General features: G+C 45.4%; 1 protein-coding gene across 1 annotated transcript in view; it reads left to right on the top strand.

The window, feature by feature from the left end:
- LOC108413543 (zinc finger protein 208-like) overlaps window positions 1–15,691 on the top strand; it is a 39,377-nt gene extending 23,686 nt beyond the window's left edge. Inside the window, exons 3-5 of the mRNA XM_037542797.1 lie at window positions 3,987–5,134; window positions 6,148–6,160; window positions 12,298–15,691. Coding sequence (XP_037398694.1) covers window positions 3,987–5,134; window positions 6,148–6,160; window positions 12,298–13,270 — 2,134 coding nt within the window. The 3' untranslated portion in view covers window positions 13,271–15,691. The remainder of the gene's footprint in view (window positions 1–3,986; window positions 5,135–6,147; window positions 6,161–12,297) is intronic.
- Window positions 15,692–15,994: the final 303 nt, after the last annotated feature.

The raw sequence follows: 15,994 nt of genomic DNA, 5'->3' as shown, positions 1-15,994 counted from the left end.
TACACATGTGCAAAATGAGCCAAATGTGTGTGGCAGTTTTTTTAAGTAGCATTCAGTAAACAATGGTGTGAACGTTCGCTCAAGTGTTCAGTCCAATTATAAGAAGACGGTCAGCAGTTCAGAATAGCCTCAAAGTGCACTGTGCATGTAATTAGAGTTTGAATTCATAATCTGGTCAGTGTGACCACCTTAACAGCTCGAGGGTAGAAACTGTTCTTGAACTTGGTGGTTCTGCGTTAAATATTCTGATATCTCTTCCCAGATGGGAGCTGAAGTGGCTGGGGTCTGTGGGGTCTGAGGTGATGCTACTGGCTTTCCTCCAACATCTTCTATTGTAAATGTCCTGTATGGGTGGGAAGACAGCTGGCGTGATGGGCCTTCTGTTCCACAGCAGTGGAGCTGCAATACTGTGATGACTGTGATGCAGTTGGTCTGGATGCTTTCCGCTGTGGACCTGTGGAAGTTGCAGGGAGCTGTTGTGGAAATGAAGGTGGTGTTGGGCTTTTTTGATGAAGTGCAACATATTGAATGATAGGGTGAGATCCTCAGCTGTATGAACTTCGAGGAATTTAAATCAGGATTTTTTTGGTATGGGTATGATGGTTGTGATTTTAAAGCAAGTAGGAATTTCTTCTTTTTGAGCCCTTTTTGGCGGTGGTGCTGCTTCTCCTGCTGCATAAACTGAAACTATCTGATTAACTATTGCTCCACCTGTTTTTCCCTGTTTTGTACTCTGTTATTTTATACTGACACTGTTTGCTGTCTGGTGTCAACCACAGGAGGTCGGGTTCCCCTTCTGAGTCTTGGTTCCTCTCGAGGTTTCTTCCTCTTGCTACTTAGGGAGTTACCATCTTACCATTGTTGCCATTGGCGACGCGCATGTGGACCTGGATATTTCTGTAAAGGTGCTTTGTGACAACACCTGCTGTTAAACTTTGACTTGACTTGATTTACTTGTATTAACCTGTTGGAAGACCCACTTCCTTACAGTCTCCTCAAGTGCTCCATGGCAAGGAAAAAAATTCATAGTCAGTTCTATAATTGCAAGTTGCCCAGGCTCTGAGGCAGCAAAGCAGCCTCAAAACATAACATTTCTACCAGATTTGAGATTCTTCTGATCCAGTGCTCTCTGGCTTCTGATACCGTGGTCAAACAGTTCTTGTTTCTCGACTCGTCTTTCCATAGCACATTGGTCCAGAAATCCTGGTTCTTACTTAGATATTCATTAGCAAACTAATCTTTATTTGACGTTTTTAGACAGCATAGGTCTTCCTCCTTATGCACGTCCCATGGAGGTCAAATTTGTGCAGTCTCTTTCTCGTAGTAGATGGCAAGAGCTAGGTGCAGATCCTGTGAGGAAACTTCCTTTAGCATCTTAACATCTGCTCCTAAGAGACTTGGAGGCTTATTTTAAGATCTTACAGTCTGCTGACTGCTGAGCAAAGCTTGTAAACAATCACAACAAGCCACAGTACGACAGAAGGAGGAGCAAACCACAACCTTCAGTTCCCTGTTGATGAGCACCTCTGGATCTAGTGCTCTTCTTCCCCCTGATAAACTTACTTACTGTTACTGGTTGGGAGTGCTAGGAGGTGTAAATGGCATTAGTGATGGTGTCGTTTATTTTTCAGTACGTGGTCATGGCGTAATCTGAAGTGTCACTCTTCCAGTGGTCCAGGACAGCTGCTTAGATTGTGCAGCAGTGTTCCTCTGCCCTGGTGCAGTGAACATGCATGTTTTCCTGGTGTAATCCAGGTGAAGAGGTTGGATGGGTTTGGTAATAAATCATAGACTGCGCAGATCAGGAAACCAGACCTCAGGCCATTTGACTGCAGGTGCAATTGCTGCTTCCCACCTTATCCGTGGCCCTTGCTGCCTCATGCCACCCATTCTGCTGGATTGTACCTCTTCAAACCCTGCCCACACATCCTCCTGTACCAGCTGCTACCTGTCATTCCTTTTAGGTACAGTGGTAGCACACAGCCTGGCACCTTTCCAAATCCATTCTTCTGACAGCCACAGCACTCATTAGGTCTGGCACAGTTGGGATTCTGCTGTTCTTTGTGACCATGACAAATTTTGAGCTTTCTTGGAGCAACCCATGAAGCATACACTATATTTCCAAAAGTTTTCACTCACCCATCCAAATCACTGAATTCAGGTGGTCGAGTCACTCCCACAATCACAGGTGTATAAAGCCGAGCGATTGGGAACGACAGCAGCTCAGCCACGAAGTGGTCAGCCACGTAAAATGACAGAGCGGTCAGCGGATGCTGAGGGGCATAGTGCACAGAGGTCACCAACTTTCAGCAGAGTCAATCACTACAGACCTCCAAACTTCATGTGGCCTTCAGATCAGCTCAAGAACAGCGTAGAGAGCTTCATGGAATGGGTTTCCATGGCCGAGCAGCTGCATCCAAGCCTTACATCACCAAGCGCAATGCAAAGCGTGGAATGCAGTGGAGTAAAGCGCCGCCACTGGACTTTAGAGCAGTGGAGACGTGTTCTCTGGAGTGACCAATCACGCTTCTCCGTCTGGCAATCTGATGGACGAGTCTGGGTTTGGCGGTTGCCAGGAGACGGTACTTGTCTGACTGCATTGTGCCGAGTGTAAAGTTTGGTGGAGGGGGGTTTATGGTGTGGGGTTGTTTTCAGGAGTTGGGCTCGGCCCCTTAGTTCCAGTGATTTTGGACAATTTCATGCTCCCAACTTTGTGGGAACAGTTTGGGGACGGCCCCTTCCTGTTCCAACATGACTGCACACCAGTGCACAAAGCAGGTCCATAAAGACGTGGATGAGCCAGTTTGGTGTGGAAGAACTTGACTGGCCTGCACAGAGTCCTGACCTCAACCCCATAGAACACCTTGATTGTAGAAAAGCCTGTCTTTGCTTTGTTACAAAGTTCCAAAAAGGGAACGGGAAAGGGTGGAGAGCCTTCTCTGGGTCGGGGATGAGCTCTTGCCTCAAGTGGAGGAGTTTAAGTATCTCGGGGTCTTGTTCACGAGTGATGGTACAAGGGAGCGGGAGATTGACAGGCGGATTGGTGCTGGGTCAGCAGTGATGCGGGCTCTTTACCGGTCTGTTGTGGTAAAGAAAGAGCTGAGCCATAAGGCAAGGCTCTCAATTTACCGGTCGATCTATGTTCCCACCCTCACCTATGGTCATGAGCTTTGGGTAATGACCGAAAGAACGAGATCGCGAATACAAGCGGCCGAAATGAGTTTCGTCCGCAGGGTGGCTGGACTCTCCCTTAGAGATAGGGTGAGAAGTTCGGTCATCCGGGAGGGACTCAAAGTAGAGCCGCTGCTTCTTCACGTCGAGAGGAGCCAGTTGAGGTGGTTCGGGCATCTTGTTGGGATGCCTCCTGGACGCCTCCCTCGGGAGGTGTCCACAGGCAAGTCCACCGGGGAGGAGACCCCGGGGAAGACCCAGGACACGCTGGCGTGACTATTTCGCCCAGCTGGCCTGGGAGCGCCTCGGAAACCCTCCCAGGGAGCTAGTGGAAGTGGCTGGGGAAAGGGAGGTCTGGGACCCGAACCCCGGAGAAGCAGAAGATGATGGATGGATGGATGGATGGATGGATGGATGGATGGATGGATGCTTTGTTACAGAAAGAATATTATCTTTTGCACATTTATAAAGACACTTCAGTTGAGTTAAGTGTTATGTGGGGATGTTGCCCAATCCACTTCAGGGATGTTAAGGGCTGCACAATATTGAACAGAGAACTGGAATTGGAACTTTTATTGTACTTATTTCTAAAATTATTCAGTGAGCTCGGTCTTATAAACTCAGCGGCCAACATAGCCATTTAAATACTTCAACCCATGACGAAATGATATTTTTGTCTCTTTTTTTTTTGTTGCATTTGACATTAAATTGTACTTTTTTTCTTCTTTGTTTCTTTCCCAGAATGGAATTGCCCTGTTTCTTCTAGTATCCAGTTTTTGGAGTTCTAATCCACTTCCCTAATAAACTTGCATCAGGAAACACAGGAAAGAGGAGGATGTCACTATGTTGAAATCAGGAGAGATTAAATGTGAGGATGTGGTGTCCGGAAGCTCCAGCTCTCAGAAAACATCCTCTGCAACTCTCCACACAAACACATCTTGCACACGAACGAAAAACGGACGTAAACTGCGCCAGCACGCTCATACAGGAGAAAAACCGTTCCACTGCTCCGAGTGTGGGAAGCGTTTTAAGCATCAGACTAATCTTCAAATACACCAGCGCACTCACACAGGAGAGAAACTGCACCATTGCTTGGAGTGTGGCAAGCGGTATAGTAGACAATGCGATCTCCAAATGCACCAGCGCATTCACACAGGAGAGAAACTGTACCAGTGCTCCGATTGTGGGAAGAGCTTTTCTCGACAGAATCATTTCAAAGAACACCAGCGCATCCACACAGGAGAGAAACCGTATTGCTGCCTGGAGTGCGGGAAGAGTTTTAGCACAACAAGTCACATCAAAGCACACCAGCGCGTTCACACAGGAGAGAAACCGTATCACTGCGCAGACTGTGGACTGAGTTTTGCTCGACAGAATCATTTCAAAGAACACCGGCGCATCCACACAGGAGAGAAACCGTATTGCTGCTCGGAGTGCGGGCGCAGTTTTGCAAGGCTGAGTTACCTGCAAGCGTATCAGCGTGTTCACGGAGGAGAGAAGCTGTGTCACTGCTCGGAATGCGGGAAGGATTTTACCACGCAGAAAATCCTCAAGAAACACAAACGCATTCACGCAGGACAGAAGCCGTATCACTGCTCGGTGTGCGGGAAGAGTTTCAATGAAAACAGTTCCCTGCAAATACACCAACGTGTTCACACAGGAGAGAAGCCGTATCACTGCGCCGAGTGTGGGAAGAGGTTTACTGATCAGAGCACCTTCCACAGACACCAGCGCGTCCACACCGGAGAGAAGCCGTATCAGTGCTCAGAGTGTGGGAAGGGTTTCACTAGACTGGTTTACCTCCAGACACACCAGCGCATTCACACGGGGGAGAAGCCGTATCAGTGCTCAGACTGTGGGAAGAGATATACTGATCGGAGTTATCTCCAAGCACACCAGCGCATTCACACGGGGGAGAAACGGTTTCAGTGCTCAGACTGTGGGAAGAGCTTTACTAAACGGAGTTATCTCCAAGCCCACCAGTGCGTTGACGTGTTCAGAGCGTGGCAAGAGCTTCAGGCGCTTCAGTGTAAAGAAGCACAAGTGAGTCTCAATAAGAGCGAGGTAAAGACTTGATTGCGTCAAATCGCTATTTCGTAAGGTCACTGTGGCAGCGACCAATGAGCGCATTTACATGCACTTAATAATCCGATAGCTGCAGAAAATCAGATAGTGGGGAAACTCCAGGTCTACATGGGTCAGGCAGTAATCGGATTTCTGCTTTACAGCCAGCTGATAAACTCGCAAAGGAAGACGTGACGCAAACGTACAGGAAAACTCAAACTTTGTGTTTCGGCTCTTTAAAGATAATCCATCCATCCATTTTCTAAGCCGCTTCTCCGTCAGGGTCGCGGGGGGGTGCTGGAGCCTATTCCAGCAGTCTTCGGGCGGAAGGCAGGATACATCCTGGACAGGTCGCCAGTCCATCGCAGGGTGTAAAAATAACATCGCCTTCATTTCGTCAAGCATGAATTTGGTTTCAGCGTCGCTCCAAGAGTGTTTTGCTGCGTCTATTGCTGCCCGATTGTTTCCGGTACCGCGGTCTGTTCTCGCACATGCGCCGACTGGGAAATCCGAAAGAAATCCGAGTAAGAATTTAATCTGGTTCTGAGTCTTTATAGATCAGAGGATAGTGTTTAGTATTTACATGACCATTTGAATAATCAGAATAACTGCAGAAATCTGATCGTGGTCGGATTATTGAGCGCACGCATTGAGCCTATGTGCTTTATATTATCCACCTGTTAGCAGTGAGTGTGGCTAAAACACCTGAACTCTTGGAGGGGTGAGCCCAATACTTTTATCCATGTAGTGTATGTGTCTATGCCCTGTGAACACAAGCACACGCACACCTTTCCTAAAAACACACACTATGATTAAATAACCTAAACCTAAACCTGGCCTAACGGTGTGATATAAAAATGTATGCAGTTTGAAGGTTCGGACTGGCTGGTGAGGCAAGTCTGACGGGAAGAGAGAATATAACCACGTAATGAACTGCAGATCTGGTTTGTTGGACCGGAACCTGGCTGTTAGTGTCCGCATGCTTTGTTGTTGCTGTTGTGGTGTTACTCTTTCATCATCTGTGATCCTTTCTTATTACAGTGGATAATTTCGCTGCTTGGCCTCTGAGTTTGGAGAGACGTGTTTAAGGTCTGATCATCTCTGTGTTGATTATAAAAACGCAAAACGGCAGATGTCTTGCAGGTCCAAAACTTCACCTGGTCCATTTGATTTTACTTGATCTAAACAAAGTGATATAAATACATATCTCCTTATAATACTGTTAGTGTATTATGAGTTCCAGTGGTCAGGGTAGTTCATCATTCAACCACCCTCGCATAGTCCATTTCATTCATTGTTATTAATTGCCTACATTTTGTTAAAATTACTTTTAAAATCAATAGCAGTAACTGTTTATTGCAGAATGACTGCTACGTTTACTAGAAATTAGGATGTAGGCTTGGCCTAGTTGATTTGATGCAGTAGATTTGATAATTATATATTCGTTCTATTGATAATTTATATATAACGTTATCTAATATGTTCTTTCATTGTTGGGGAAATGGTTCGATCTTGTTTGTATACGCGCCCCTCCTTCATGGTCATGATATTTACAGGCCTGTTCAGTGTCGATAGCGCTACAGTGCTGTAAACGTCTGTGTAAATCATGAGTTGGTTAATAAATCTTGTAAATGTCTAAATCCCTTGGAGTTGTCAGTCATTTTCATCATGAAATCATGTTACTTTATATGACCATGATTTTATGAGGAATTTACATATTTTATTATTATTTTTTAAATCAATCGTTAAAATACTTATCCTTGATTTTGGTTTGAAGTTTTTTTTATTTAACTTCTCCTTTATGAAATTGCTGCCCTGGCACCCTAACGCACTTAGCTTCTAACGACAGGGTCTCCAAAATGTTCACTTCACAAGAATTGAATTGAATAATACAAAAGTCAGCCACTGTGCTCAAATGATGCAGAGAAATAAATAAATAAGTTCTTGCCACATACCCCCACATTTGTGCCCCTGAGTGACACCTGTGTAGTGTCTCAGAGAGTCTAGCAGACAGTTGACTCTGAAATGAGAGCTACACCTTCCTGCCAGAGGCGGTTACCACCAGGCTTGTCTTCAATATTAGGCCTATTGTTAGTAAAGCCCGCTTTGCTTTCTGAGCACAGCTTGGACGAGCAGCAGTTTAGCGACCATAGCTTATAATACGTTTAAATGGCACCGTGTGCCACAGCTAAACATGCTGTAGATTTCAGACAAAAACAGCTCTCGTAGTCTCGGATTTGACAGCCTGAGGTGGGAAGGCGTTTTCTGAAGGTTTAGCGTTTACTTTGATTAATATTGAGTCGAACACGCCAAATGACTTCTGTTCATGCAAAGTTCCGTATGAGAACCAGTGTAGCGTGAACCAGCTACTGTTAGAGTCATCATTTGGGGATTTGACAGACCCAGAGTGACTTACAGTGTGATCAATTTACACAGGTAGGCAAAGGCAGTGCTGGGAGTCTTGCCCGAGGAGTCTTATTGGTTAGTGTAGGGTTTTTAATGAGGCAGGGGATTGAACCCCAGTCTACAGTGTAGAAGATAGACATGTTACCCACTACACTAACCAGCCACTACATGACACCAGCCACTATGCTACACCAGCCACTACGCTACAGCAGCCACAACACTACACCGGCCACTACGCTACAGCAGCCACTACACTACAGCAGCCACTTTCACTATAGCAGCCACTATACTACATCAACTACTACACTAACCAGCCACTACATGACACCAGCCACTACACTATACCAGCCACAACACTACACCGGCCACTACGCTACAGCAGCCACTACACTACAGCAGCCACTTTCACTATAGCAGCCACTTTCACTATAGCAGCCACTACACTACAGCAGCCACTTTCACTATAGCAGCCACTACACTACACCAGCCACTACATTATAGCAGCCACTACACTACACCAGCCACTACACTGTAGCAGCCATTATGCTATACCATCCATTACACTACAGCAGCCACTACACTACAGCAGCCACTACACTATAGCAGCCACTACACTACAGCAGCCACTACACTGTAGCAGCCATTATGCTATACCATCCATTACACTACACCAGCCACTACACTACACCAGCCACTACACTGTAGCAGCCATTATGGTATACCATCCATTACGCTACACCAGCCACTACACTATACCAACCATTACACTACACTACACCAACCACTACACTACAGCAGCCACTACAGCAGCCACTACACTACACCAACCACTACACTACAGCAGCCACTACACTACAGCAGCCACTACACTACACCAACCACTACACTACAGCAGCCACTACACTACAGCAGCCACTACACTACACCAACCACTACACTACAGCAGCCACTACACTACACCAACCACTACACTGCAGCAGCCACTACACTACACCAACCACTACACTACAGCAGCCACTACACCAACCACTACACTACAGCAGCCACTATACTACACCAACTCATCACAATGAAATTAAGAGTTAAACCCATGAACATCATTGGCTACTGTTAGAACCCAGTCATGATGATCTGTTAGTGTGACCATGAGAAGAGCTCAGTGTATTGGTGAGGCAGGTGAAACATTGTCTGTGATTAAACATCTCCAGTCTGAGTCTGTACAGGCACCAGTATCACAGGTCCAAAAGGTGGGCCGCCAGGGGCTTCTGATCAAGGCAGCTGAAAAAGCTTTTAGGTGTGACTAATTGATTTTAACAGAAACAGAAGTGTTTCTAGTAGCAGGGGAGTGTTAAAGTGTCCCGCTGTACTAAACTGGGATAAAAGTCTCCTGTTAGATCATCTGTGTCTCAACCAGGCAGATCATCTAATGCTGGTTGCTCTGGTAATGTCAGGGGTTGGCACTGCTAGCAAAAGTGTGCAGGGTTCCTGAACACAGGTGAGCTTAAAAAATACTGCCCCCTTATCCACAGACTGTGAGTCCCCCTGCAGGCCAGCAGGGGCGCCAGTTCTGCAACTCCAGTTCTTCAATGCCAACAAAGCAGAGATGAAGAAGAATGTTCACAGTGTGGTGAACAGATGCTGCTCTGTTGAAGGTAAAGAGCCATTTCTCGCTTATTCTACACTGTTTACTGTGTGCTGGGAACTCACTCTCACATAAAAGGATAGAGAGGTGTTTGCATGTGAAGTGAAAGATGTAAAACATCTGAAATATGTGAGCTCACACAGCAGCAGTCTGGGGGCTAATGTTAGCTTGTAGCCCAGTCATTTTGGGTGGTGGTCTTCTGGTTGGGCTGGAGAAGTTCAGAGATGGGTTGAAGCTACTGAAATTTATTTAAGGACATGTAAGACCTGCTTTGACTCATTGGTACTTTCCTGAGTACTTTCAACTTCAAATAAAAGTAGTAACTTAATAAGTTACTTAAGGGCAGTCGTGGGCTGGAGGTTGGGGAACCAGCCCTATGGCTGGAAGGTCACCGGTTTGATCCCCAGAGCCGACAGCACATGACTGAGTTGTCCTTGAGCAAGACACCTAACCCCCAACTGCTCCCCGGGCGCTGCGGATTGGGATGCCCACCACTCCGGGCAAGTGTGCTCACTGCCCCCAAGTGTGTGTGTGTGTGTGTGCTCACTAGTATGTATGTGGTGTTCCACTTCACAGATGGGTTAAATGCGGAGGTGAAATTTCCCCGTTGTGGGACTAATAAGGGTCAATTAATCTTAATCTTAATTCAAAGAATGGAGTTTCCCCCAGTGCCATTTAAGGCTTTAATGTTTTGTCCCAGTTCATAACTTGTATCTCCAGTTTTGTTTTCCCACAGCACTCGAAGGCAGGAGCCGTCTTTTACATCATGGGTGCATTTCATGATGACCGGGCTCCAGAAATGCTCCAGAATCACCCAGAGCGAAGCAAAGCTTTCGCAGAGCTGGCCCTTTAGAGCTGGCCGGCTTTAGGAAGGACTCACTTGCTGTCATGTGGGGAGATTCCGATACTTCCAACTCACTTAAAATGTCACTCAGTGAAATCTCTGTTAAATATGAGCCTCTGCCAAAAAAAGTTAGAACCAAATGAAAAAGGATACTGTGTCAGCGAATAGAAGGCCAGGTGATGCTGATCTGTGAGTGCGTCTTAATAATCCGATAACTGCAAAAATCAGTAATCCGATCAACGCGTGTGCCTGCACTTGAGTAGTCAGATAACGGGGAAACTCCACGTCTTCATGAGTCAGACGGTTATCAGATTTCTGCTCTACAACCAGCCGATAAACTCACGGAAGAAGACGTGACGTAAACATGATGTAAAACTCAAACTTCATACTGCAGCTTTAAAAAAAAAAGAAGTAAACATTACGTCACTTTACCTCAGACTACCAACGTGCATCATCTAGAAATTAAAGAATATTTAAGCCCTTCATTTCGTGCTGCTTATTTCCGGTACCACGGTTTGTTCTCACAGATGCGCAGACTAAGGAATCTGAAGGACACTAAAAGCTGAAATCCAGCCCCTTTATCGGCTTTCTTAAATCTGATTTCTAGACCTTACTCTCATTTAAGAAATCTGAGTGTCTACATGGCCATTTGAATAATCAGATAACTGGAGGATGTTCCCATTTGAGGTAACCGTCCTCAACCCTCGGGCTGTGGAGAGCGGACAGTAGACGTGGAACAGTGAGCCAGCGATGCTTTATGAGGGTTATCTGCGTTCTTTAGAAGGTTTCTGGTTTGCACCACTCCGTCTGTTTATGGTTAATGTGGTGCAGAGTGTCACGAGCTTTGGAAAAGGCTTTGAAATGCAAGCGTCCATATATGTATCCAGTAATGGGTAAATACAGTGTTCAGGGTTTGTGTGTTGTATTCGGCGCACAGATTAGTCGTCTCAACTCATCTGTCGTAGTGCTCCACAGGGAGGAGATACTACTTTTCGGCTGAAAAACGTATGTGGCTCTGATATGCCATGAAAATCTGACAATTCTGTATGGCAAAATGGTTTACGCCGATATAAATACCAAGATTTGTTGCTTTTGGAAGACGTCCTGCTCGAGTTAGGTAATGGTAATAGCGTGCAAAGAGTCTCTTTTTGCCTGCGTGGTCTTTCTTAATTTACTTCTTTTAGAAAATTCCTTTGGAGTTTTGGTGCATCCAGTTGTAAAGCATGATTTTCCTTCCTCACCGCAGTGGTGGTATCTGTTGCACATTTCAAACGCCTCTACTTATGAGATGTATGAGTCTTAAGCCGAGGTTACGCTACATGACTTTTCCCCCAATTTTTCCCCCGATTCGCAGCCTGGTCGGCTCTAGTCTGCAGGTTTTTTGAGGGGGCGCAGACTCGAGATTTTTGGCCTTCCTATTGAGTCAGTCCAGTCTGAGTTTATCGAATGTCGCCGACTCTGACTGTAATCTAGTGTAAACTGCTCAGTGACTCAATCTGAACGGATTCCTGCAACCACTGTGAAAACTGAGAGTGAGAGAGAAGAAAATGCACCAGTGAGAAAAGTCTCATGTGCGGAGTGGAGCTTTTTATTGAGCTGAGTTTAAGGCACAGTTGAGTTTTAGGACTTGAAAAATACCAGCTGATCGCTGGTGACAGTTCAGTGAGCTCGGTTCGGTTCAGCAACAGCTTAAAAGTTGAGTAGTGTGTGATCCCCGACGTTTGTCACCCAAAAAAAAACCCAGTCTGCTACTGTGAGACTCCCAGTCTGTCAGAATCTGGTCAGACTTTAGACGTCGTGTGTGGAGATGTTGGCACGACGGCTTCAAGGACTTGAATTGTACGTTTCATTGTCTTTTCTTTTACTTTTGCAGACAAAAATGACCCATTCTGTGACTCCTCCAGCTCCCTGTGCACGCTGCCCAACAGAGGTTTGAGTTTACTTACACAAACACATGAAGAAACATCACCAAGAGGAAGACGATGCTGAAATCAACAGAGATTAAATGTGAGAATGTGGCGTCCAGAAGCCCCAGCCCTCCAAGAACATCATCTCCTACTCTTCACACCGACACATCCCATGGACAGACCCAGAAAACTCCGGGAAAAGAAAGAACTCACCAGTGTTTGAATTGTGGGAAGAGCTTTACCAGACAGAGTCACCTCCAAAGACACCAGCTCATCCACACGGGAGAGAAACCGTACCAGTGCTCCGTGTGTGGGAAGAGCTTCACTAGACAGAGTACTCTCCTAACTCACCAGCGCATCCACACGGGAGAGAAGCCGTATCACTGCTCGGAGTGCGGGAAGAGTTTTAATCGACTGAATAATCTCCAGATACACCAGCGCATCCACACGGGACAGAAATCTTATCACTGCTCCGAGTGCGGGAAGAGCTTCACCCAGCAGAGCAATCTCCAACAACACCAACACATCCACACCGGAGAGAAGCCGTATCACTGCTTGGGTTGTGGGAAGAGTTTTAAGGCGCTGAGCACTCTCCAGTCCCACCAGCGCATTCACACGGGAGAGCGACCGTTTCCGTGCTCCGAGTGCGGGAAGAGCTTCACTAAGCAGAGTCATCTCCACACACACCAGCGCATTCACACTGGACTGAAGGCGTATTACTGTTCGTTGTGCGGGAAGAGCTTTAATCAGCACAGTTCGCTCCAGCAGCACCTGCGCGTTCACACGGGAGAGAAGCCGTATACCTGTTCAGATTGCGGGAAGAGTTTTACTATACAGAGTAATCTCAGAATACACCAGCGCATCCACACCGGAGAGAAGCCACATCTGTGCTCAGAGTGCGGACAGACTTTCACCAGGCTGAGCAACCTCCAGAGACACCAGCGCACTCACACGGGGGAGAAGCCGTATCACTGCGCTGACTGCGGGAGGTATTTCAGAGAGAGTGGCACCTTCAGAAATCACCAGCGCACTCACACAGGCGAAAAACCGTATCAGTGCTCGGACTGCGGGAGGAGTTTCACTGTGCATAGTAATCTCCAGATACACAAGCGCATTCACACAGGAGAGAAACCCTATCACTGCTCTTTGTGTGGGAAGAGCTTCAGGCATTCCATTTTAAAGACCCACAGGTGCATTAGGGAGGATTTTGTGGTGTCTGCTGGGTCGAGGAAATAAAAAATAAAAAAATCTTTTTCAGATATTCATTTATTTACAAGATTTAAATGGATTAGTAGAGACCGTAGACTCTCCCCAGTCTTTATATTTATTATTAGTGTTAAAGTTTTTGAAAGCAACACAAACACGGCAAGTATTATGCGTAGTCTTTTAAACTAAAGGAAATTCACAAAATTAGACTTAAAATGAATTTTCACAGCGTTGGATTGCCTTGGGATATTCTGATGGATCAAGCGTCAAAGTTGCATCTTCATCGAAAACACTGTAGGACAAGAGAATATAAATGCATAAGGAATCTTGGATTCTTGTTGGATGGTGTTACTGTGATTTTCAGACACAGTGTTGTGCATATTTTTACTGCACCACTGCCTGTGCTTTTAAGCTCTGCCTTCCTGAGCTGTTGGATGGGTTTAGAAATTTTAAATTCCGTTTATTCCCACCCAGCACCTTCCCACTTGTGTCCTGCTCAGCCTGGCTTTCATTATGGCTGTCGCCAGACAAGGAATAAGTCCAAATGTTATTTATTTTTTAGATTTATGCAAATCTAAAAGTTAATAGAATAATTAAATGTTAAAAAAAACAAGAAGTTTAGCTTCTTTCTAAGCTTACGTTCTCGTAATAAAAAAAACAAAAAAACAATGAAATTGTTTCCACCAGAGGGCAGTGTAGAGCCTGCGGCTTACTTTTTGGCCAGAGCTTCTGGGACGTGTTCAGTCTCGAAACATTGTGCAACATTTTGCTAAAGGTTTCAGGTTGAACGACGTGTTTTGTGGGCTTTGAGGTACGTTTTTACACTCATTTGATGAGTGTCAGAGATGCCGCTCAGTCAGCAGCGATGTTTATATAAACCCCATTGCATTAAAACGGCCTCATGCCTAATGGATTGTAATGAAGTCCTCTACAAATGCGGCCGCTGCAGCTTTGCGTGCGCAACAGTTGAAGATGTTTGTCATAAACCTACTTCATCAGGCTCCAAAAACGTGTGGTGGTTGGTTAGTGTAGTGGGTAACACCTCCTCCTTCTACACTGTAGACTGGGGTTCAATCCCCACCTGGGCAAGCGCCCTACACTACACCAATAAGAATCCTTGGGCAAGACTCCCAACACCGCCTTAGCCTAAAATGATCAAATTGTAAGTCACTCTGGATAAGAGCGTCAGCCGAATGCCGTAAATGTAAAAATATACCACTGTCTCCCTTTAAGTATGCATGCTGGGGCTAAATGCAGCCCGTTTAGTCCAGTGGTCTCCAGCCTTCTTCCTGGAGAGCTACCACCCTGCACAGTCTAGTATCAAACACAACTGGATCATATGCTCCAAAGTTAGGCAAGTGGAAGAGTAATGTGTTGGCTGGATCTAAACTCTGCAGCACTGGAGCTCTCCAGGAAAAGGGTGGGTGTAGTGTAGAGCGCAGCCTAATAAGTTGAAGCAAGACAAAGTGAGAAGAGGCTTTTGTCTGCAAACACCAGTATCTTCATGAGTGGTTCTTGGTGCCACTTTACCCAGTTAGGACACACTGGGAAAAACCTTTTCAGGATATTCCCCACATTTAGCACAAGTGTAAACGGGGTGCATTAATGTTTATGGAGGGTACGCAAGGCTGGAATTCCCCAAACCAAATGTCTTCCTGCAGTCAGGCCCAATGAAAGTGCTGATGTGCATCCCATCTGTATAAAGCTTATAAACCTGTACGTATGAGTTCTTACAATAAACTCATTGGGGTTTGGTGATCAGAGCAGCTAACCTCAAAGAAAAGATACGTTGCCCTGATGTGTGAATTCCACTTGCTGAGATCTTGTTTTGTTTGCTATGTGGTGACTGTACCACTGCAGTACAGTACCAAAAGGTAACTGTACCAATCCAGTACAGTATCAGATGTTTTTCAGCTCTCATCACCTAGATGCTGTAAATCTAAGCCTGCTCAGTGTTGTCTGTTATGTCACAGCCTCATTACAATCTTGACTGCAAGAATATTACTATTATTATTATTATTATTATAATATGATTGATTGTATTATAATTTACACGTCTCAAGTATATGTGTTGAGCAGTTGTTTGTTTATCCACTCTTATTCAATTTAATCCATTGGAGTTAGTCAATTTGATCAACTTCTTTATTACTCTTGTAACAGTAATTGTTCCAGTTTAGTCAAATTTCCTTCTGAAGTTGCTGGACCTTAGCTCAGCCAGGCCCATTCGATAGAGTTGATTTGCTACTCTAATATTCTTTCTGTTGATCATTAAATTATTTCATTTGCATTATTTCCTCACATTTCATTGTACGGCGACACACGGGGGTGTTTTTTGGAAGGTTGTCATTTTCTGTACGCTTCCTTGAATAATGACGTTTATAGCTCTGTATATCGCGGCCACTTTTTCCTGTGCGAACCTTGTTTGTTAATAAACCTCTTGTGCATGTTCTACCCATGTGTATTCATTATTATTGTGCAGCTATTTGCGTACGTTCATTGAGTCGGGATGAAGAAAATGAAAACGGGTTCTCTCAAATTTTCCATATCACTACTAGAAGTAGTGCCTGGGCTTGTTTGTAGGCTGTTTCTTAAATGTGTTGCTTTAAATGTTTATGTCTAAAAGCACTTGCAGAGAAACCTTCGGTTCAGATGCGCCGATGTTGGCCTGTAGTTTGGGAATGTGTTGTGTTTAGAGGCAGATGCTCCCACTTTTTTCAAACTATCGTTTTCACTTTTAAAATGGGTTTTACCAAG

Source organism: Pygocentrus nattereri, chromosome 11, assembly GCF_015220715.1.
Source record: "Pygocentrus nattereri isolate fPygNat1 chromosome 11, fPygNat1.pri, whole genome shotgun sequence".
NCBI lineage: Eukaryota > Metazoa > Chordata > Actinopteri > Characiformes > Serrasalmidae > Pygocentrus > Pygocentrus nattereri.
Note: the sequence above shows the minus strand (reverse complement) of the source record. Positions and strands in the feature narration are given on the sequence as shown.